The following is a 24,091-nucleotide window of genomic DNA, read 5'->3' as shown; positions in this document are numbered from 1 at the left end:
TTCAAAAAGTTATTTAATCGATAACAAATAAGGTTTAAAATCGTTTATTGGTAATAAAATAAAATCTTTATATATACTGTTATTTAATATATGTACACATTGAATAAAGATATATAAACTTTTAAACAACTAATATAAAATAAACATACATGGATTTAATTATAATAAACCCAAAAAAAAGTTAAAATTTAACCTATTTACTTTATTGATATTGTAACAGGCTTTTGTTTAAAATTAAAATACAACATAGCAATTTTTAATCAACAAAAAGTATTTAACTACAATAACAATCAAAAATTGAATTTTAACAAGTTTTTATTTTATTGATATAATATTACACAATTGTTTACAGTTAAAATGCTTAATATCAATCTTTAAATTTAAATAAACAACAAGAGTTATAATACAACAAGCAAATATAATTTTTTTTTTTAATTAAAAATTTTAGTCATAATTAAAACAGGTAATAGAAAGTTACATTTTTAGATAAAAAAAAATTATGCTAATTATAGTTCTAACAATCAATTTTTTGATCATTTGGAGACCTTAAAGAATGTTGTAAATAATACATTTATAATATCATTGTTAGCTCAATATAAAACTAAGCAATTAACAGACATTTTTTAAAAGTTTGATTTCAATGAGTAATGTTTTACATAAAAGCAACTTTAAGGAGGATGACTATAAAGCCAATTTTATATTATTATCTGTTATTAATACTAAAATAGATCCATTTCAGCCTTCTAGTAATTTTGATTACTAGTTCTTATTTAAAAGTAAACACAAAATTAACGAAAAATAAACAAAGAAATTGATGTTAATTGTTTATGCAGGCTTGTTTAGGCTACTGTTTTTTTTTGAATGCATTTTATTTTTCTTAGCCCCTTTTTATTAACAGTCTTATTTACCTAAAAGACATATTTTCATAGTCGTTGCTTCTAGCAAACATTTCCTCATAGTCATTGTTTGTCTAAATCAAAAAAATTACATAGTGTGTTGTGCTTACTGGTCTAATAGTATATATTAATCCAATAAAACTTACATATATGATTTAAAAACATATTAAAACTTACAGGTGGTACATCATTGTTAAAACTGTACTGGTTAAGGGAATGTCCACTATCACTTGTATTAAATTGAGCTTGCATTTCTAAAAATATAATTATGGAGTGTTATAAATTTAACACAGAGTTGTATACTGGGCATGTTAAAACCCAAAATTGTAACTACACATTAGCATAGTTAATAAAAAAGAGTTTATTTTGGTTCGGAAAATTCTATGTTTAGATGTTAAGTTTTGATTCTATATAAGACTGTAAAGTAAGCTGATTAATTCAAATATCCCACAACAAATATGTGTACTTTGCAAGTTGTTTTGGAGAGGTTTATTCTTATTTGGAAGCATAGCTGTTTTCTAAAAAGTATGACATTATTGTCATTATATTAATATTTATTTATTTTTAATATTTATTGCTGCCCAAAGTGAATGATATACTGTTTAAACCTTTATAGGTATGCCCAAATTCCTATTTTCCTCCACACTACAATTTGCATAATTTTGTATATCTAAAAAAGGAAAGCCAGTAAATTTAATCCAAAAAACGACAGACAGAGCAGTACAAGCCATGCATTAACAACAAAAAATAACTATGTTAATGTGTTTTGAAGATTGTTGTCTTTAACAAAATCTAACTACCTGAAGAACATGTTGGTTGTGATTGTGAAGTGACAGCTTGGTTACTTAAAGCCATGATTGAAACCTAAATTATATCACATGAATCAATATTTATTTTTTTAATATCAAATAATAACCGCTTTAGTTAACAAATTTAAATTTGCATTAGTAGTTTTTTATAAAGAATATAAAACTTATAACATTTATTATTACTTCAAAATAAAAAGATAAAATACCTGTTTAGAAATTGTGTTGGTTGTAAATTCACTTGCTTTATGGTTATATGCTACATAGGGCCTTTGAGCTAAAATTATTAAAGGTTTACTTAATTAATATTTGCCAGGTCTCTTATTTATTAAATTCAATGTCTTTAGTTGTTATTGGTTTACAGGGTCAATATATTACATAAATAAATTTACTTCTCTCTTGATTAGGTTCCGTTTTCGTACTCTTTTTTATCGTCGGTTTTTGAGGGGGCACTGCAATATTAAAAATAAATTTATGCTCTTTTGTGTTTTACACTTATGCCTTTTCAATAATTTGTCTGAATTATTAAATAACATCATCATATTTTACTGATGCAACTTTTTAACACATTAGTTCACCCACCTTTGTAGATTATAATAAGTTTTTTTGCAATAAAATACAATGTGAATGAACAAATAATTGAACCCAAAATAGCAACCGGAATGTAAACTTCATATAAGTAACTTATTGTGTTGATCTTAATCATCATTTCATAATTTGTTGTTATGTTAAATGTTGGGGAAAACACTGTTATGTGATAAAGGCCTTGGTCCTGAGAAGTAACCTAAAGAAAAAAACTATTTTTTTTAAGACCTGTATTTTTGTTATAATTAAATTTACATGACTACACTGGAATTTTACATTTCTTTTAAAAAAACAAACAAAACATCATTTTACCTTTTTATTTAAAAATTTTATGTAGTGTGTATTTTCTGTGTTGAACAAATTTAGATTGCTTTGCTGAATCATATGCCCAGTGTCTAGAAAAAGTTTTAAAAATTAATTAAATTTTAACTATAAATATGCAATTAATGTCAACTAAAATTAATTGAAATAAACCTTGTTTAATCATTGAAATGTTTTCTAAACTAACTGCAGGGTTGGATTGAAATGTTATCTCACATTCTCCAATTAAGTCAACATACCAAACACAATTTTTAATGGGAGTTGGTTGTGGAGGATCTAAAATAAGTTTTTTAAAAAATAAATCATTTAAACCTTAAAAGAACAATATTTTTTCTAAATATTATAAAAACACATTATTCATGTTGTACTTGTACAAACATTAGTCATCACAATTTTAAACCAAAAAGTTGTTGCAAAGGACTTTTACTTAAATTTACATGGAATAGCTTTTATATGTTTATGCTATTACATTATGAAATAACAATTTTGTTTACGAACAAAAAATTTAAATTACTCTTTATTTTATTAAATAAAATTAATTATAATTCAGTGGTATTTTAATAAAAAAATGTGCGTACATAAGATCTTTAAAGTAGAACTGCTTTCAGATAAAAATAAAAATGTAGCATTTTCTGCTTTGCATGTTACCCTCTTATTGTTGAAAGTTGGTCCAAATGGAATATTCCATGACATCTATAAAAGTAAGGAATTTGTTAACCATTTTAAGTAGTATATTAAATAATTTGTAGCAAAAAAACAAAAAAAATTATTAGAAAGTAACTGTAATTATTAACGTTTTGGGTATTTCTTGGTCCAGTTTCATCAATCATAATTCCGTCAACAAACAGTTGGTAGTTAAGATAAATTGAGTTGATATCTTGTAGTTTACAAATTATTTCTGTAGGATCATTTGATTTGGTGATATTGGGTAATTTAATGACAATTTCAGAAACTGTAAAATAAGTTATATGTAATAGGCATAATTTTGTATAAAAATTTTTAAAACATGCTTTTATTTTTTAAATAAAAGCTAATTAATACTTTTAATAATTTTTGGTAGTTTAAACAATAAATATTTACATTTTATGCATAGCAAATCTTCTAGATTCTGCCATCTTGAGTTTGCCAGACATAGTGTTGTATTTAACAAATGTTGTGTTCCATTTTTATTATACAAAATTCCATTATTTAAGCATTCAAATGTTCCATTTGACAAATGGTTTGTTGACCGTGAGTTTACTTGCACATTGTAATTAAGTTTTGTTGCACATTCTACATTATTAAGATAATATTAAAAAAACTTTTTTTATTTATTAAGTTATATTTTGGTGAATAGATTGTAACTATAATAACCAATGCATTTAATAACCATGAAAGGATTTGTTATGCTTGGTCTGTATACTTAAGGAAATTAAACATAGGAATTTATACAAAGTACTTAAAGTAATAATTTGACAATATTTAAATAACATTTACCTGACTAACTGGCTAAATAAATTAATTACCTATAGTTAGACTTGCTTCATTGCAGTAATTTCTGTAATAATAGCGTTCATAATAGCAGAGCCTAAGATTTGCTTCTTTTAGTAAAATGCTAATATGAGCATCAATAGTAAATGACAAATCAGCACAGCTGTTATTAATATACATGCAAGAAGTTAAATAGAATGATTCTCGACTACTCAGATTTTCACAATCAGCCCTAGAATATAGACGGTCAGAAATGTAGGAAATTGTTTGACTAGTGTTAGTGATTAACCTCAAGTCCCAGTAAGATAATAAACCAGAGTTAAATAAACGTTTATGACAAACATTTTTAGTGTATGTCAAACCACGTTTTTGAGTTTTCCATTCTCCAGTACCTAATAAATAAAATTAAGAATTAGTATTGCTACCAAACTTGTTTTAAGATTATAAAACACATACCCAATGTAACCCAATAGGTATTTTGCATGTAAAAATTTACCATTAACTAAACTAGCATGCTGTTGAAATATACCCAGCAATAAAATTAAATATAACATTTATTATGATCTTGTTATCACTTTAACCAACTTAATTTTGGCGGTATAAAATAAAACTTTGCTCAATATTCACTATATGTTACTTGTGCAAACAAAAGTTTATATACTGTATTTATTAGTAATATTGAACCTTGCAACACAAATTTGTTGGTAATGTGTGGGAAGGTACATTTCGCTATTCAGATAGATTACAAATGATTGCCTCAGTCCTAATTGCTTACCTAACTTACCACCCACAGTGTTCAGTAATATTGGCAATAGAATAAACATTGCATTTAAACACATTTTACATCCCACATTTTGTTTCACATCCTACATTTATTTATTTTGTTATATCTGTATGTGGATGTGCAAATATTACAAATATTTTTGTATCAACATTCAAGGTAACTATGCAAATAGATAATAAGTTAATATATATACTAAATAAGTCAAATACAATGTCATTTATGATTAAACTAAATTTTAAAAAAATTATATATTTAGAAAAAATACTTCGTTTTTACTACACCGATATCAAAATAGTTAACTTTTTAAAATTTGTTAACCTTGAATTTTTAATAACTTTTAATAAACAAACCAAACTTAACTATTTACATGTTTTTGTTTTTTTTCGTTAACATGATAAACAGTTGCTGAAGGTTCAAAATTTAATATTATCGATTTTTAAGTTTTAATAAACAAACACTTATTAATCTTAAAAAATATGCCCAAAACCAATGTCAACAATAATTGACATTGTTACAAAATTAAACCATAGTAAGAATAATAATATGATGTTTTAAAATCAAAGATTTTAAGCAATAATAAATTTAATTTTGTTGTTATAAGTAAATCAATGAGTTACATCAACAAATAATGTTTAAAAATAAAGTTTACTTGAATAATTTCCTTTATAATATTTTTATGTGTAAAAAATATAAATGCGAAAAGTTTTAGGTTGTCAATTTTTTATAATCATATTTATTAATACCAGTGACCTATGATAATAAAATCCTGCTCAAGAATAATTTTAATAATGCATGGGGGAACACTATGATAGACATTCACAACAATGTTCAATGACAAAGTCTAGTAAAAGAATAAATACTGACAGACTTAAAAGGTTTTAATGGTCAAATTTAGTAATATTAAAAGAAAATACTAAACTGAAAAAAATACATAACCACTAGGCAATTTTTTAAAACTTTTGCAATAAAAATATACTAAATCAACTTACTAATTCAAAATTTTTATTATTGTGAGCCAAATTCGAAAAACAATTCCAATTTTTTTAGATATTTAAATTTAAAAGTTGTTACTAAAATCTTAATAAAATCAACCAAAACCGTACAGGGTATTTAAACATGCAAAAACCATTAACATTTTGTTGTTGTTGTTGATCAGCAAGACAAAATGGTTGCACACGATAATACAGACAAAAAGTTGGCAAAACTAAAGAAAATTTACCTTATTTATTTACCGGCCAATTGGGGTAGGGCTAAAATAAAGGTAAGAAAGAAATCGTAAAATAAAAACAGTCTACGTAGCGTAGAAGGAAAAATACATAGCAAAGTACATTACACGACAAGCCAATTTCACATTAAGGATACTGTACAACATTTTTTTACATGAATAAGCACTATAAGGGTAGTTAGACATTAATACCAACCAAAAAAAGCTTTACATTTTCAGAAAATAAAAGCACACGTTTACACACTGATAAAACTCAAAAAAAAATTTACATTTTAATTATATAAAAACACGCTTGTTAAATTAGTAAGACTAACATGTTCTGTTATATAACATTAATTTTTTTAAATGACACAGATTTTTGTTTATGTACATATATTGTAATAATTAGGTAACAGGATTTTATAGTCACTTTACATATTTTAGGTTTTTATTTTTTGTATTTCCTCCCATTTAGATTATTGTTAAACCAATTAGCCGACCAAATATTGTTGCTACATTTAAATATAGCAAATTTCGCAAACAAATAAGCATAATAAATATTAACAAGAAGAAGCAAAACATTCACACACGTAGCAAAAAAAAGTGGATTTTAAAATGTTGTTTATTTGAAATTTTAGAGTATTTTCAGCAGGTTTAAGAACGGTGTCAAATTGCTACGCAAGATTCTCACACATTTGTTCAAAATTTCGGGATGCACAAAAATACTTTGGAAAATTTTTTCTGTTTTTGTTGTTTGGCAAATTTCAAATTTGATTTTTTTTAGAATTTTAACTTATTTTTGTTGCAAAAAAAAAAATTTTTAGAAAAAAAATTGGCAGCACTTTTTTTCTGTCCGAGAAATTGTTCAAGTATTTCCGTTTTATTTTATCTTAAATTTTGTGCATCCCTCACACAATCACACCTCACTCACACACAAGACTGTTGTGGGGCTAAAAGTCATCGCACTGCACACACAGGCGCACACACACGTTCAAGGCCCCCACTAAAACTTAAACTGGCCATCGGAGGGCAGAGTAGCGACTGGATCAAACTGAAATCCCATTGGATTTTCTTCGGGTCCCAATTCACCCTCAGCCTAAAAAATTTTTGAGTTTTTAAAAAAATTTAATTTAAAAAAAAAAATTTAAAATTTAGATTAAAATATATGTATCTAATATTAAAGGAGTTAAATTTTTAGTTAAAATTTTATGTAAAGAAACAGTTAAATATAAAATATTGTCTCTAAGTTATGCTGATAATTATATTCTTAAGTTATACAGAATTAGGCATAGGTAACATTTTAAATAACTACACTAAACATTGCAAAAATAAAAATAAACTAAATTAGTTACAAAAAGCAATTTAAATGCAGTAAACATTTTAAAGATAACTAAAAAAAAAACAAACAAGCCTACAAAATTAAAAAAAAAGTTTCTAAATTAACTTACATCACCAGAAAAGAACTGATCTATTATCTCGTAAGCAAGTTTATAAATTTCTTCATTTTCATGATTTTGCAGAACTTCGATCTTATCCAATCCTAATTGTAAAACATTACGCATTTAAAAAATACTAAATTCCTTATTAAACAATAAACCAACTGAAAATAAATTTAAAGTAAGTTGGTTATAATCTAATAACAACAAATTATTCAAATGACATTTTTATTAGGCATAAATTTTTTTTTTGTAACACTGTTCAAGGATGCTGTAAATAAAGCTGCAAGAATCAAACCCCAAACTTACATTGTTTCAAGCAACCTTGGCCACTGTACTGTACTACTTAAGCAAATGTAGTAAAATAATTGATAGAAAAATGTTTTTTTTACCTCCACATTCTTCTATCATTGTTGCCACCGTATCATTTTCTCCAGCCATCTTTAATATATTGTTAATTCCATCTAGTACCACCTGAACAACCTAAAAAAAAAAGTTAAAAAAAAAATTAATGTAACCAATAACCCATGTATAAAACAATTAACGTCTTTGAATGGTTCTTGTAGCAATACGAAATATTAAAAACGATTCTTTTTATTGCCTATTTTTTTAGTATTAAAGTATTATAGGTGTTATTAAGTTAAAGACATAATAAAATTTATGTAAAAAAACAAATTACTATAAATCTATGTTTAATGTAGTGATAATTATAAAAAGCAAATATTTATATAACGCAGCATTACCTATTGCATTCTATAAGATATTGGCAATACAAATAGGTGACAATGTTATATATATGAATAAAATCTGGTAAATAGGGAAATTGAAAACTAAAAAAAAAACGTAAAAGTAAAAACTAAAGTTCTACCTGATTATCTTTGGCAGTTAGAAGGTTGCAGAAGGGGGGAATCACCCCGTTTTCGACGACAAAACCGACCTGCTCGCTGTTTCCTGAAATGGTGAGGTTACTAATTGCCCACGCTGCTTCCTTTTGGGTTTGGAAGTCGCTCTGTTGTCAAAATACACAAAATAACTGTAAGTTCTGGTTTTATTTTACTTTGTGTACCATTTTTTGACAATATTAATGTGTTGTAACCATAGGTAAAAGTAAAGTAAAGAATTTTTTTTTTACATAAAGAATAAAAACTGATTTGGCATTTAGATAAAAAAAGACATTTACTAAAAAAAATACAATCAAATAAAAATTCAAAAAACAAGTTATGCTATTTTTCTAAAGACTAAAAACTTTATTAAACAATAAATGCAATCACCTTGTTTAAATGCATGATGATTTGAGGAATAAGTCCTGCATCAATAACAGCTTGAACTTGGGATTGGTTTCCAGCTGTAATGTTCGATAAAAACCAAACTGCTTCCTAGATAAAAATTTAAAGCTTTAGATTTCAGCGTTTTAATCTTGAACTTCTATTAAAGTTTATTACATTTTGGCTACTAGTTGTAGCCTGTCCTACAATCAGGATTTTAACTGTCATAATGTAGTCTCAACTTTAAAATAATATTTTTCCGCATTAATTCATTTTTAGTAATTAATTCATTTATTAATTCATTCATTTATTAATTTAATTCATTTATTAATTCATTTTTAGTTTTCGCAGTTCCATTATATATAGATGTCATATAAACAAGTCATTTTAAATTTTAAGGTATTCCATATTTAAACAGATCAAGAATATGTCTGATAAAGCATTCAATCTATTTGTGAAGAATAATCAATATCATTAATTCCAGATTGTTAATATGAAAGGCAATTACTTGTACACCATGATTAAACTACATAAAAATGTAAAAACCCAATCATTAATTTGTTATACATAATATTTTAGATAAACAAGCATTTAATTTAAAATAAAAATATAAGAAATTGATTGCTGTAAAACCTGTCAAATTTCTAATGACAAAAATGTGCAGCAAATCAATAAAAAGGCCTGCAGAACAAGCTGCAAATACAACTGCAGTGTTGGTACATACTAAATGAGGGCAGAATTAACAAACCTTATTGATTTTTTCCTTGTGATGAGACAAAAGTGCTGGAAAGTGTTTAAGAACGTTGCAGTTGAGAACTTCCTGGGTCTGATCGTCCGTTCCTGTCACAATGTTTCCAACAGCTCTGACCGCTGCCGTCTGAATGTAAAAAAAATGAATTTATTTCTCCCAAAAAATTGGTAATTAAAAAAAAAATTGAATTTTTTAAAAATATATTTTGTTTTAAATTTCAAATTGCTAATTTAACTGTTTATATTAGGGTTACCCAATTCCAGCCATAAGGCATACACGTTTTATTTATCTAGACATAACCTTTTTTACATTTTTTATAGGCTATCCTTTTGTTTAACGACCTTAAGAGAATTAAAAGCATTACTACTCTAACCAGTTGCAAAAACCAATGTACTTCCAATTAGCATACAATCTAATTGAAATGCATTCGTTATAACAAGAACAAACTTAAGCATTTTAATAAAAAATTATTTAACATGTTCTAATATTCATTACAAATAAAAGAGCTATTAAAATATTGGGGGTCAATCCAAAAACTTCATTTTGATATGCCTTTTATCCTTAGCGGTTATTTTTTTAAATTATTGACAAATAAAATTAAATATATACCTGTACTTTCACTTCATTGTGAGTTAAAAGAGGGACAAGAAAGGGAACAACCCCAGAATCAATAACCATTTGGATCAATTCATTTCCCCCATCTGTAAGGTATGACAGGGCCCACACTGTATCAACTAAAATCTAAAGTAAATCCAGTTTGTATTATTTAAAAGTATAAAGTATACAAAAAATATATAAATAAAAACTATGTCTTTAAAAACAGAAAACAACAACAACCTTTTTTTATTATAATATAAAGAATTTTTATCAGAAGTTATTCTTAAATTTGAAATTTCTTTTAAAAGAGCAGTTGCACAAAATACCTTAAATATTTTAAACTATTTTTTATTTTAACAAACTAACATTTTTCTTTGTACTCCCATTTTTTAAATGTAACAAAAGAAAACAGATTTGAATTTAATAACAGATCAAATAAACTTCACAGCTCAAAATTTTAGATGAAACCATTTTTAACCAAATGAATAAGTTGTAAATACAAATTGTAAACTAGCCTAATTTAACACGATTTACTCAACATTTTTATGGCTTAAAACTTAATTATTAAAAAATAGTAAAATTATTATTTAAATTAAAGCGAATTTAATATTTTCAAATTAAACATTTACAAAACAAACAATATATACAATTTTTTTATGAAATAACATAAATATACATACCAAAAAAAAATTTTTTTTTCAGAACAAGAAAACTTACATTAATATCTGGGTGATGAATAAGTTCACACAATGCAGGAAGTAACGCTTGAATGGTGTCCACTGGAGGAGGTGGATCTTTGTTTCGACACAAGTTTACAATTACCCAAGTGACATTTCTGAAAAAAAGGGTAAATAGGGTGAAAAAAAGTTACTTACAACTAAAAAAATCTACCAAATATTTACTAACAAAAACCAAAGTTTTGAGCTTTTTAACTAATCAGTATTTTAAATATAAAGTAATTTAGTAGAAAATACATCCATATAGGTTATATTAGAATAATTATAATGCCAATCAGCAACTAATACCAATTTAAAAACAATGAAACTAACAAAGTAATTAAGTTTTATGGTTTAAAATATGGCCCGAAAACTAAATTTTTACATATTTTATTGAGTAACATAAAACGATGTACTTATATTACAAAAAATCACTTATGAAATGTCATTTTTTTTTTTCTTTTAACAGTAGTTTTTAAAAAGTGACAAAAATTTATTTTACATTGTAAGATAAGTTAATAGCTTATCATAAAACTGTTAATAGTGAGTTTATTGTGAGTGATTCCTTATCTAATTAACCATTTTTATAAAACTTTGGTAAAAATGATATGTATATATATACAATAACAGGACTGTTAGGCAGGTCACATACATGTATTATGGTTGTATTTACCTTAAAAAACTGATTGGTATCTCTGGGTTTATAAACATAAGCAATGGGGTAACCACACCTAGACCTATCACATAATCTCTTAATGCTGGTCCATCACCTAAAAACCAAAAAAAATGTTGGAATTAAAAAATAAACAAATTTCTTCTAAAATTTGAAAAACATTAAAAAAACCTAAAATTATGTTTACAATTATCATTAGGGTTGATAAAAGTGTTTTTTCATTGTCCATGTTATTTTATTTGTTATTTATCTTTTTTATTGTTATATTTGTCCTACAGAAATGGCAAACAATGCAATTTAGGATTTCTTTATGATTTAATTTGCCAATACTAGTTTTGATGTAACATTATTGACAAGCTTTGATATAATAGGGGGAACACATTACTGAAATATGTTATAAAACTAATAAAATTTTAACCGCAATATTTTTGAAGCAGTTTTAATTATTTAAAACATATCAATCTTTTATTCTATAATCAATAAACCAATAAACTATGGATATATACACAAAATCTTAAAATTTTTTTAGTTTTAGTAAAATCAAAACAAAATGTTTTTAATAAACAAACCGATAATATTTCCCAGTGCCCATACAGCTTGTTCGCAAACGTTTTGATGTTCAGAATTCAACAGTTTTAGAAAAAGTGGAACAGCACCTAATACAAATGCATTTCAATTCAATAAAAAACTAAAACAATGCAACTATGCAAGTAAAGATAACATAAAAAAAATAAAAATAAAACTTAACCTTTTTAACCAAACAACTTTAAAATATCACAAAAAAGTAGACAAAATGTTTGTTAGACTAAAGCACAAAATCATTGTAATTATAATGTTAGTAAAATAGCCTTGTTTTCCGTTTACCTGCATCAACAACTGCTGAAGTTTGCTCAGAAGTGCCTGAAGCAATGTTAGTTAAAGCCCAAGCTGCTTCAAATTGAAGTGAGGCAAATTCCTCACGCTGTAAGCACTTTACTAGAATGGGCAAAATACCTGGAAAAACGAATTATTTATGATGAACATTTGCACAATTGGAATATTTTCTAAGTTTATGTGAATCGAAATGATAAATTTACCCAAAAATTTTCAAATAAAAAAAAATAAAAACATAAAATTTATAGCCTATAGTAAAAAAGGATTTTATTTTTATTTAGTATAGTTATCACATTTTTACCAGATCTAATAAGATCGTCAATGGGTGGGTTTCGATCACTGGATAGTAACTTCCTTGCTTGTTGGACCGCATTTAACTGAACTGCCTCATCTGAACTTTTAGCATTTTCAACGATCTCGTCAAGTCGCAAAGATGGCTAATATCAAATTTATTGTATTATTTTTATTATTTAAGCAGCACATGTACTTTAGAATGCAAAATTTTGTTTAACAGGAAGACACATATATACAATTATATGTATACATGTGATCTTTATATATATCATTTTGAAATGTCGTTAATTAATAAGCTTTTAGAAATGTTGCAACTTTTAAAGCCAGCTGTTTACTGAATTAATTTTTTAATTTGTTATGATTATAACAATTCGTGTGAAAATTATCACATTAGTTTAACCTTTTGTAAATTTCTCAAGAAATGTGTTTTTAAGTAGTTTTTCAAACATGAAAATTTCTTTTTTACCGTTTTTGATTCGGAATCGGATTCATCCAAACTGTCATCGGCAACTGGAACGTTTCTTCGCTTTAACAAATGATCTTCTCTCTTTTGCTTTCGTAACTCTACTGACATTTCATTTCTTTGCCTTCTCATAGTCTAAGAAATTATTTATTTTTGTTGTCAAACAAAAACAGCATCGAAGTTATTTAGTAACAAGAATGGAAATGTTTAAAAAACTTAGTTCGCTAATTTAAAAAGGGACAGCTTGATTATTAACATGTAAATAATTATACCTTAATTGGACAACCCAAGTTTAAATACATTTAAAAGTAAGAACTATTTTGTATATGTTTCACTTCTCGATAAATAGAATAATTACAGTTAAAAAAGGTTTTTATAATGTTCACAATTATAAAAAAAACACAGAACATTATGGATTGCGCAACAAATACACTTTTTTTTAGTAAAATTTTACGTATATATAATAAATTTGAGACTTTTACATTTTCGTTTGGACTTAAAATGATATTGCTACCAGCGGTAAGTAGTTTTGCCAACGTTAAACACTTTATAATCCATAAATATGTGTTTTTGGCAAATTTTGCAGTTTTAAAATTATGCTGGAAAGATTCTCGTAGCCAGTTATATGCGTTTAAATGACGTCATAACTGATTACTCGGCTGAGTATTGCGACAAAATACTCAGGCTCGTCAAATCCGAGTAATTTGGATTTTAGCCCATCCCTAGTTATTATTAATACAAAGTTTTAAAATTTTGAGATAATAAATATATTAATCCTAAAAATGAGGTAGCTTAATTCACAGCCTAAACATAAGGTAACGTTTGTTATTCTGACCTAGTACCAAGTTGATTTTGACAGTTTATAATTTTATTTATAATTTTTCTTCTTGCTTGTTATAAAACTTTACTTTAAGACATGGTAGCACTGATAATTAAGCCTAAGACCCAAAGCATAAAGCAAAGTATTTAAATAAAGTTACACCGACATTGTTGGGTAATAAACATTATAAAAAAATAAGTCAAAGCATGTATCAATTCAAAAAAAAAAATTTTACCTCAGCATCTCGACCTTTGTGTTTCCATGTTCGAAATCTGTGATTTTCAGTTTTACTATCAATATCAGTCTCAGAATTATTTACAGGAATGCTACTCATTGTTGTGGGTTTATTACTTTGTATATATGTTTAATTTTAAAATAATTTGTCTAAACTAGCATAAAGACAATTAGTTAATTTAATCAAAATACAGATAAAGTTGCACTGATAACTGATAATTAGATTATTTAGAAAATTTAAACTCCTATCGCAAATTGTCAATCTATAAACTACAGCATTAGTCAGTTAGCTTTTTTTTTGTATATATCTTTATTCTTGATGTGGGAAAGTTGAATGCGCGACTTAAACATAGAGTAACATCAGTTACTCCATACTCAAGGGCGCTACAGCATTAGATTAGTGGGGATTGAACCCACGACCTCATGTGTGGTGCAGCAAGTGTTCTTACCACTATACCACGCAGTTATTTATCTATCTGTCTGTACGTTTAGAAAGACAATATGAACAGACGTACCTAAAGCCAACTGGCCATCTCCAGTCACAGGTGACAAATTAAATGTAACCCATTTGCTTATAAATATTATACATAAATTAGTATAGTACTTTCAGACTGTTTTTATTAAGACGACGAAATTCTAGTCTGCCATTTTTAGAATACACGTGCTATGCTAGAAACGATTCGACGATAACAGCTGACAATACAATAATTGCGATAACCACCTATCTCCAACGGACCTTCAATTCAATTTTTCTACATTACAAACAAACAATTTGTGAAAATTTAGTAAAAGAAAAACTAGTTTGCCACAGTGCTACACGCTTTAGAAAATCTTTTACGCTTAGCTTTTTACCAAACATGTCAGATTACAAACGCACTAGCCCAACGCTTGTTGACGTCATAATTAGTTTATCCTCAAAATAATTTGTTACAAACGATATTTGCTATTGAAAGCCAAAACAAATTTCTATTTAACATTAAAAAAAAAAATCGTAAAAGGATTATTTTAAAATATAATGGGCATTTACCAGGGGCGTTTTTGTGCATAAACTTTCAGGTAATTGCATTTATTTTCAATTGTAGCTTAATTTCCATAAAATAACAAATTTGCACCAATAAAAAAACATTTAAATATTTATAAAAAAAAGTTTTTTAATTAATAAAATAATTAAGAAAATATAGCAAAATATTTAAATTAATTGAATGTAAAGAGGCTTGGTTGTAAAACATAAAAACGCAAATTTTTCGACAACTAATTTTTTTGGAAAAAATTATTTACAATAAAATATAAAATATGACGATTACTTAAAACATGTTATTAAATGCTGTAAAGTTTTTATTGACATCTTTTAGTATCTGTATCATGGTTAAATTGCTTAAAATCGTCCCAAGAATCTAACTTGTACAAATTAACATTACGTTTTCCTATCAATGGATAAAACTTTAAACACTTGACCTTGTTTGCATTAACCACTAACGCAGAAACCTAATACAAAAATTGTTCTAAATTTTTTTGAAATGCATCAAGTTAAATGACATAAAAATAGTTACTTATATCAAATTAAAAAAAGTGGATACCACTTTTATTAGGCACACTGATAAAAACGACTTATTGTAATGGTTAAAACATTTGGTTTTACTCTGAGGTCCTGGGTTTAACCACCACCGCTTTTATGCTACAGTATCTTTAGTTGGTACAAACTTATGCAGAGGCAAAACCTGAATCACTTCGAGACTAGTTTAAAACAATTAAAAAATAAATAAATTTATCAATACGGCTTACTTTCATTTTTGGAAAATTTTTACGAAGTTGAAAGACTAAAGTATGCTTACAAAGCGATCCATCAATTATAACTAAAATTTCTGGTGATATTTTACTATCTTGCGCTCCTGAAATAAAAGTTAATTAAATTAAATATTGAGGAAATGCACTATTTTAAAAAAAAAGTTAATCCAACTAAATTATTAAAAATATTTTATATTGTTAGTAATTTTTGAAACCTACTTTTACTAACCTTTATACATACCAGCTAAAGATTTAAACATTTTTCGAGTAGCATTGATCAAATTCTTTGGAAATAGTTTTAATATTCGTTTTGTTTTTTTAACTTTGTCTATTGCCTTTATTAACTTTTTGGCATTTTTGTATTGACTGAACTTAAACTTTATTTTAATCCAAGAGTTAAATGATGTTATAGCAAGATGATTTTTTCGTGTGCCAATTCCACCATTCAAATGTCTTACAATAGACTAAAATTAACATTAATTACATAAAATTTCTATTATAAAATTTGTACAAAAAGTGTAATGATTCAACAAATTATTTCAATTGTCTATTAATTTAATATAAAAAAAAATCCTATTCGTACTAACCTTGGAGTTCCTTTTTAATTCTTTTAAGCTTGCAAAATTTATTTGCAAAGATTTATCAAAGATAATTAAAATATCTCGTGTTGTTACGTTTGATTTATACCCAAGAAAATTTTTAACAAATTGACAAGAGACATTGATTTTAGGCTCTGTAGCAAATTCTACATTAAATATAAAACAAAATAAAACATCTATTTTTACAATAACAAGTTTTAAATTGGTTTTGTAAATCTAATAAAATACAATTTTTTGTAAAATGTTTATGTAACCCACAGCTGTTACTCTGGTCTAATTAGGTACCTTTTATATTAAGATTAATATTTCCAACAACAGAAATTTAAGATTAATTAAAAAAAAAATATGTAAGCAAAAGCAAAATATACCTTGGGTTGATTGCAGTGTTGCTATTGATTTAGTAATTGTAATTTCCTGGGCTGCTTGTGTTATAGGTGCAACTGTTGATATTAAAATAGTTTTATTTAAGGTTGTGGTTGCTGTGGATTGATTCATTGTTGTACGGTTGTTTTGTTCAGTTGTCGTTAATAACAGAATTGTTGTTAGTTGATCTAAATTTAATATAAAGAATATAATATGATAAATGTTAATGCTCATATTAGGTATAAAAATTTGCAAAAATAGCTAAACTAAAAACAGTTTTAATATTTACAAACTATTACAAAATTTAAATTTATAAATAAAAGTAAATAATTTTTAAATTAAAGGTGAAATTAAAAAAAATCACCCAATAAAAATTTTATCTAAAAAAAAATAACGTAAAACGAAACCTTCACAAATTGGTTGATCTCCCCATGTTCCATTTTCAACGCAATTTCCAAACCTTGGTGATCCTTTTTGAAATACATAACCAGTATTGCAAATATAATGAACTCTGTCACCAAATACATAATTAACCCTTCTTTTGTGTACATAACCATTTGCTGGATTTTCTGGTTCAGGGCATAGAACAGCTAATAAAAGTTAATAGTTTGTTCATAAAAGTAAATTGTAACTCAAAAATTAAAACAAAATTTATTTTAAATACTACACAACAACATTAATTTATTTTATTTAGTGGATTATTTATATTTATTTAAGTGCACTTATAATATGTAACAAAAAAAACTTTTATTTCATCAACCCATTATTAAAATGCTCCAATTTATAAATAAAATAAAAATTATAGCAACACATTTTTAATTCTTTATTTAATGAAGAACTCCTAATAAATTTATATTTATAAATGTGTAGTCCAAAAAGTAATTTATATATAATTAAGTCTAACACAGTAAATATATAGAAATATGTAATAAAAACAAAAGTATATTAGTGATTTAAAGATTGTGCATGGTAGGTTTTGACTGTTTAAAATAATAGATAAAAAAAAATAGTTTATATTAAAATAGATACAACCTGTACAAATTGGTTGATCTCCCCAAGATCCATTTTCGTCACAATTTCCAAATGTTGGTGATCCAGCTTGAAACAGATAACCAGTGTTGCAAGAATAAAAAACTGTAGCTCTATATACCAGTTCAGCTTCCTTTGTATCTGCAACACCATTCTCTGGACTAATTGGCGTAGGACATTGAACAACTACAGTTAAAAATAATTTGTCTAAACTAAAGCACCACAATAATAGTAAAACACAAAGTTACACTTTCCAACAAACAGTATTTTCACAATTCAAACGTACAAAACAATTTAGTGTTAGTTGTTAAGTATTAATTAGCAGATTACTTTTAATAAGTATTTATGTTAATTTACATGTTTTAAATCAATTTTAATACAAAAAGTTATCATAACAAAATTTTTTTAAATTTATTTAAAAAATAGTATTTATATATGTTTAGTTTATTAGCTAACTATACAAATAAAACTGCCGATTGTGGTAAGCAGGTAAATTTTAGCTGCAACCTGAGACCACAATATTAAAGTAATTTAAATATAGCATGTAGGGCTGGCAATTGACAAATATATACATAAAATATACGACCTTCACAAATTGGTGGATCTCCCCATGTTCCATTTTCATCACAATCTCTAAACCTTAGTGATTCATCTTGAAATACATAACCAGTATTGCAAGTATATTGAACTCTGTCACCAAATACATATTTAACCCTTCTTTTGAGTACATAACCATTTGCTGGATTTTCTGGTACAGGACATGGCACAGCTTATAAAATTTAACAGTTTGTTAATAAAAGTAAAAATGGTAACTCAAAAATTAAAACTAAATTTATTTTAAATACTACACAACAACATTGATTTATTTCATTTAATGAATTATTTATATTTATTTAAGTGCACTTATAATATGTAACAAAAAAAAATTTTATTTCATCAACCCATTATTAAAACGCTCCAATTTATAAATGAAAAAAAAATTATAGCAACACATTTTTGATTTTACATTTAATGAAGAACTCCTAATAAATTTATATTTATAAATGTGTAGTATAAAAAAAGTAATTTATATATAATTAAGTCTAACAATGTAAATATAGAGAAATATGTAATAAAAACAAAAGTATATTAGTGATTTAAAGATTGTGCATGGTAGGTTTTGACTTTGCAAAATAGTAAGTAAAACAAAATACTTTAAATTAAAATAGATACAACCTGTACAAGTTGGTTGATCTCCCCAAGATCCATTTTCGTCACAATTTCCAAATGTTGGTGATTCATCTTGAAACAGATAACCAGTGTTGCAAGAATAAAAAACTGTAGCTTTATATACCAGTTCAGCTTCTTTTGTATCTGCAACACCATTTTCTAGACTAACTGGCGTAGGACATTGAACAACTACAGATAAAAATAATTTGTCTAAACTAAAGCACCACAATAATAGTAAAACACAAAGTTACACATTTCAACAAACAGTTTTTCACAATTCAAAAGTACAACACAATTTAGTGTTAGTTGTTAGGTATCAATTAGCAGATTACTTTTAATAAGTACTTATGTTTATTTACAAGTTTTAGCAATGAAAAATGTTTTAAATCAATTTTAATACAAAAAATTATCATAACAAAAATTTTTTTAAATTTATTTATAAAAAAGTATTTATATCTGTTTAATTTATTAGCTAATTATACAAATAAAACTGCCGATTGTGGTAAGCAAGTAAATTTTAGCTGCAACCTGAGACCACAATATTAAAGTAATTTAAATATAGCATGTAGGGCTGGCAATTGACAAATATATACATAAAATATACGACCTTCACAAATTGGTGGATCTCCCCATGTTCCATTTTCATCACAATCTCTAAACCTTGATGATCCATCTTGAAATACATAACCAGTATTGCAAGCATAATAAACTCTGTCACCAAATACATACTTAACCCTTCTTTTGAGTACAAAACCATTTGCTGGATTTTCTGGTACAAGACATGGCACAGCTAATAAAATTTAACAGTTTGTTAGTAAAAGTAAATGGTAACTCACAAGTTAAAACAAAATTTATTTTAAATACTACACAACAATATTTATTTATTCTAATTAGTGAATTATTTATATTTATTTAAGTGCACTTATAATATGTAACAAAAAAAACTTTTATTTCATCAACCCATTATTAAAATGCTCCAATTTATAAATAAAATAAAAATTATAACAACACATTTTTAATTCTTCATTTAATGAAGAACTCCTAATAAATTTATATTTATAAATGTGTAGTCCAAAAATAATTTATATATAATTAAGTCTAACAATATAAATATATATAAATATGTAATAACAACAAAAGTATATTAGTGATTTAAAGATTGTGCATGGTAGGTTTTGACTGTTTAAAATAGTAGGTAAAACAAAATAGTTTATATTAAAATAGATACAACCTGTACAAGTTGGTTGATCTCCCCAAGATCCATTTTCGTCACAATTTCCAAATGTTGGTGATCCAGCTTGAAACAGATAACCAGTGTTGCAAGAATAAAAAACTGTAGCTCTATATACCAGTTCAGCTTCCTTTGTATCTGCAACACCATTCTCTGGACTAATTGGCGTAGGACATTGAACAACTACAGTTAAAAATAATTTGTCTAAACTAAAGCACCACAATAATAGTAAAACACAAAGTTACACTTTCCAACAAACAGTATTTTCACAATTCAAACGTACAAAACAATTTAGTGTTAGTTGTTAAGTATTAATTAGCAGATTACTTTTAATAAGTATTTATGTTAATTTACATGTTTTAAATCAATTTTAATACAAAAAGTTATCATAACAAAATTTTTTTAAATTTATTTAAAAAATAGTATTTATATATGTTTAGTTTATTAGCTAACTATACAAATAAAACTGCCGATTGTGGTAAGCAGGTAAATTTTAGCTGCAACCTGAGACCACAATATTAAAGTAATTTAAATATAGCATGTAGGGCTGGCAATTGACAAATATATACATAAAATATACGACCTTCACAAATTGGTGGATCTCCCCATGTTCCATTTTCATCACAATCTCTAAACCTTAGTGATTCATCTTGAAATACATAACCAGTATTGCAAGTATATTGAACTCTGTCACCAAATACATATTTAACCCTTCTTTTGAGTACATAACCATTTGCTGGATTTTCTGGTACAGGACATGGCACAGCTTATAAAATTTAACAGTTTGTTAATAAAAGTAAAAATGGTAACTCAAAAATTAAAACTAAATTTATTTTAAATACTACACAACAACATTGATTTATTTCATTTAATGAATTATTTATATTTATTTAAGTGCACTTATAATATGTAACAAAAAAAAATTTTATTTCATCAACCCATTATTAAAACGCTCCAATTTATAAATGAAAAAAAAATTATAGCAACACATTTTTGATTCTACATTTAATGAAGAACTCCTAATAAATTTATATTTATAAATGTGTAGTATAAAAAAAGTAATTTATATATAATTAAGTCTAACAATGTAAATATAGAGAAATATGTAATAAAAACAAAAGTATATTAGTGATTTAAAGATTGTGCATGGTAGGTTTTGACTTTGCAAAATAGTAAGTAAAACAAAATACTTTAAATTAAAATAGATACAACCTGTACAAGTTGGTTGATCTCCCCAAGATCCATTTTCGTCACAATTTCCAAATGTTGGTGATTCATCTTGAAACAGATAACCAGTGTTGCAAGAATAAAAAACTGTAGCTTTATATACCAGTTCAGCTTCTTTTGTATCTGCAACACCATTTTCTGGACTAACTGGCGTAGGACATTGAACAACTACAGATAAAAATAATTTGTCTAAACTAAAGCACCACAATAATAGTAAAACACAAAGTTACACATTTCAACAAACAGTTTTTCACAATTCAAAAGTACAACACAATTTAGTGTTAGTTGTTAGGTATCAATTAGCAGATTACTTTTAATAAGTACTTATGTTTATTTACAAGTTTTAGCAATGAAAAATGTTTTAAATCAATTTTAATACAAAAAATTATCATAACAAAAATTTTTTTAAATTTATTTATAAAAAAGTATTTATATCTGTTTAATTTATTAGCTAATTATACAAATAAAACTGCCGATTGTGGTAAGCAAGTAAATTTTAGCTGCAACCTGAGACCACAATATTAAAGTAATTTAAATATAGCATGTAGGGCTGGCAATTGACAAATATATACATAAAATATACGACCTTCACAAATTGGTGGATCTCCCCATGTTCCATTTTCATCACAATCTCTAAACCTTGATGATCCATCTTGAAATACATAACCAGTATTGCAAGCATAATAAACTCTGTCACCAAATACATACTTAACCCTTCTTTTGAGTACAAAACCATTTGCTGGATTTTCTGGTACAAGACATGGCACAGCTAATAAAATTTAACAGTTTGTTAGTAAAAGTAAATGGTAACTCACAAGTTAAAACAAAATTTATTTTAAATACTACACAACAATATTTATTTATTCTAATTAGTGAATTATTTATATTTATTTAAGTGCACTTATAATATGTAACAAAAAAAACTTTTATTTCATCAACCCATTATTAAAATGCTCCAATTTATAAATAAAATAAAAATTATAGCAACACATTTTTAATTCTTCATTTAATGAAGAACTCCTAATAAATTTATATTTATAAATGTGTAGTCCAAAAATAATTTATATATAATTAAGTCTAACAATATAAATATGTAATAAAAACAAAAGTATATTAGTGATTTAAAGATTGTGCATGGTAGGTTTTGACTGTTTAAAATAGTAGGTAAAACAAAATACTTTATATTAAAATAGATACAACCTGTACAAGTTGGTTGATCTCCCCAAGATCCATTTTCATCACAATTTCCAAATGTTGGTGATCCATCTTGAAAGAGATAACCAGTGTTGCAAGAATAAAAAACTGTAGCTTTATATACCAGTTCAGCTTTTTTTGTATCTGCAACACCATTCTCTGGACTAACTGGCGTTGGACATTGAACAACTACAGAAAAAAATAATTTGTTTAAATTAAAGCACCAAAATAATAGTAGAACACAAAGTTACACTTTCCAACAAACAGTATTTTCACAATTCAAAAGTATAACACATTTTAGTGTTAGTTGTTGAGTATTAATCAGCGGATTACTTTTAATATTTATTTATGTTTATTAACAAGTTTTAGCAATGGAAACTGTTTTGTATCAATTTTAATCTAAAGGATTATCATATGTACAAATTTTTTAGAAAATTTATAAAAAAAAGTATTTATATATGTTAAATTTATTAGCTCACTATACAAATAAAACTTCCAGTTGTGATGTGCAGGTAAATTGCTGCAAAAAATAATAGCTGCTACCAAAGACCACAATATTAAAACAATTCAAATACAGCATGTATAACTGGCAAATCGACAAATATATACATAAAATATTGACTTTTACAAATTGGTGGATCTCCCCATGTTCCATTTTCATCACAATCTCCAAACCATGGTGACCCTTCTTGAAACAGATAACCAGTATTGCAAGAATATCTAACTCTTGCACCAAATACAAAGTCAACTCCTCTTGTATTTACATCACCATTCTCTGGCCTATCTGGGTGTTGACACTGAACAACTATAAAAATAAATTAAATATTTTTATGAATTACTAGGTACAAATTTTTTAATTTTAGGTAACAATAAATCAAAAAGTAATATTAGTTCTTACTATTACAGACTGGAAACTGTTTCATCCATTTTGTCTTCCCTCTTCGAAGTTGACATTGAACAATGTTGGAAATAGGATAAATGTTATAACCTATAATTTATCAGAATTTTTAATATTTAAATTTACCTAATAAGTAAACTTATACCAGTAATTAGAAGAAAAAAACTTACATTTTTTAAGTATTTTTTATAACTTCCTAAATTTGTAATACAAATTAATAACCTTGTTATTAAAGTTATGCAATAAATATATTGTTATAAGTTAGTACTCAACTTTTTTTACTAGAAATGTTTTAAAATTAAAACATTTCAAAATTTAGTACCTACCTTTGTTGCAAAAATATGACACTCTGTCCCCAAACAAGAATG

At 25.9% G+C, this 24,091-nt stretch overlaps 3 protein-coding genes across 4 annotated transcripts; all 3 read right to left on the bottom strand.

Moving 5' to 3' along the window:
• Positions 1-466: 466 nt before the first annotated feature.
• Positions 467-4,687, bottom strand: LOC145750546 (uncharacterized). 2 transcript variants are annotated; one of them, XM_082566605.1, is made up of 15 exons: positions 4,535-4,687; positions 4,114-4,470; positions 3,689-3,880; positions 3,403-3,560; positions 3,187-3,301; positions 2,762-2,884; positions 2,600-2,682; positions 2,285-2,486; positions 2,095-2,154; positions 1,912-1,979; positions 1,697-1,760; positions 1,505-1,566; positions 1,363-1,414; positions 1,074-1,150; positions 467-970 (listed from the first exon to the last, which is right to left on the bottom strand). In XM_082566605.1, the coding sequence occupies exons 1-15, from the start codon at positions 4,575-4,577 to the stop codon at positions 905-907; spliced, it is 1,722 nt and encodes a 573-aa protein (XP_082422731.1). In that variant the 5' UTR covers positions 4,578-4,687; the 3' UTR covers positions 467-904. The 2 variants fall into 2 exon arrangements, with proteins under 2 accessions (XP_082422731.1, XP_082422730.1); XM_082566604.1 differs by having other exon boundaries at positions 4,575-4,683.
• A 1,155-nt stretch (positions 4,688-5,842) lies between these two features.
• On the bottom strand, positions 5,843-14,338 carry LOC145751057 (importin subunit alpha-4-like). The gene is made up of 14 exons (XM_082567136.1): positions 14,190-14,338; positions 13,138-13,269; positions 12,679-12,814; positions 12,369-12,497; positions 12,074-12,160; positions 11,505-11,601; positions 10,833-10,950; positions 10,128-10,259; positions 9,516-9,644; positions 8,774-8,878; positions 8,371-8,511; positions 7,895-7,985; positions 7,515-7,606; positions 5,843-7,162 (listed from the first exon to the last, which is right to left on the bottom strand). Exons 1-14 carry the CDS (start codon positions 14,286-14,288, stop codon positions 7,070-7,072), a joined length of 1,581 nt encoding a protein of 526 aa, XP_082423262.1. The 5' UTR covers positions 14,289-14,338; the 3' UTR covers positions 5,843-7,069.
• A 1,067-nt stretch (positions 14,339-15,405) lies between these two features.
• LOC145750839 (CUB and sushi domain-containing protein 3-like) lies at positions 15,406-24,091 on the bottom strand. Its single transcript, XM_082566912.1, has 18 exons — positions 24,050-24,091; positions 23,724-23,813; positions 23,448-23,630; positions 22,832-23,014; positions 22,218-22,400; positions 21,617-21,799; positions 20,988-21,170; positions 20,405-20,587; positions 19,781-19,963; positions 19,180-19,362; positions 18,551-18,733; positions 17,968-18,150; positions 17,343-17,525; positions 16,941-17,123; positions 16,561-16,718; positions 16,203-16,437; positions 15,971-16,077; positions 15,406-15,673 (listed from the first exon to the last, which is right to left on the bottom strand). Exons 2-18 carry the CDS (start codon positions 23,746-23,748, stop codon positions 15,524-15,526), a joined length of 2,871 nt encoding a protein of 956 aa, XP_082423038.1. The 5' UTR covers positions 23,749-23,813; positions 24,050-24,091; the 3' UTR covers positions 15,406-15,523.

This window comes from Corella eumyota, chromosome 4 (genome assembly GCF_963082875.1).
Source record: "Corella eumyota chromosome 4, kaCorEumy4.1, whole genome shotgun sequence".
NCBI lineage: Eukaryota > Metazoa > Chordata > Ascidiacea > Phlebobranchia > Corellidae > Corella > Corella eumyota.
The sequence above is the reverse complement of the archived record's forward strand: the minus strand, read 5'-3'. Positions and strand labels throughout refer to the sequence as shown.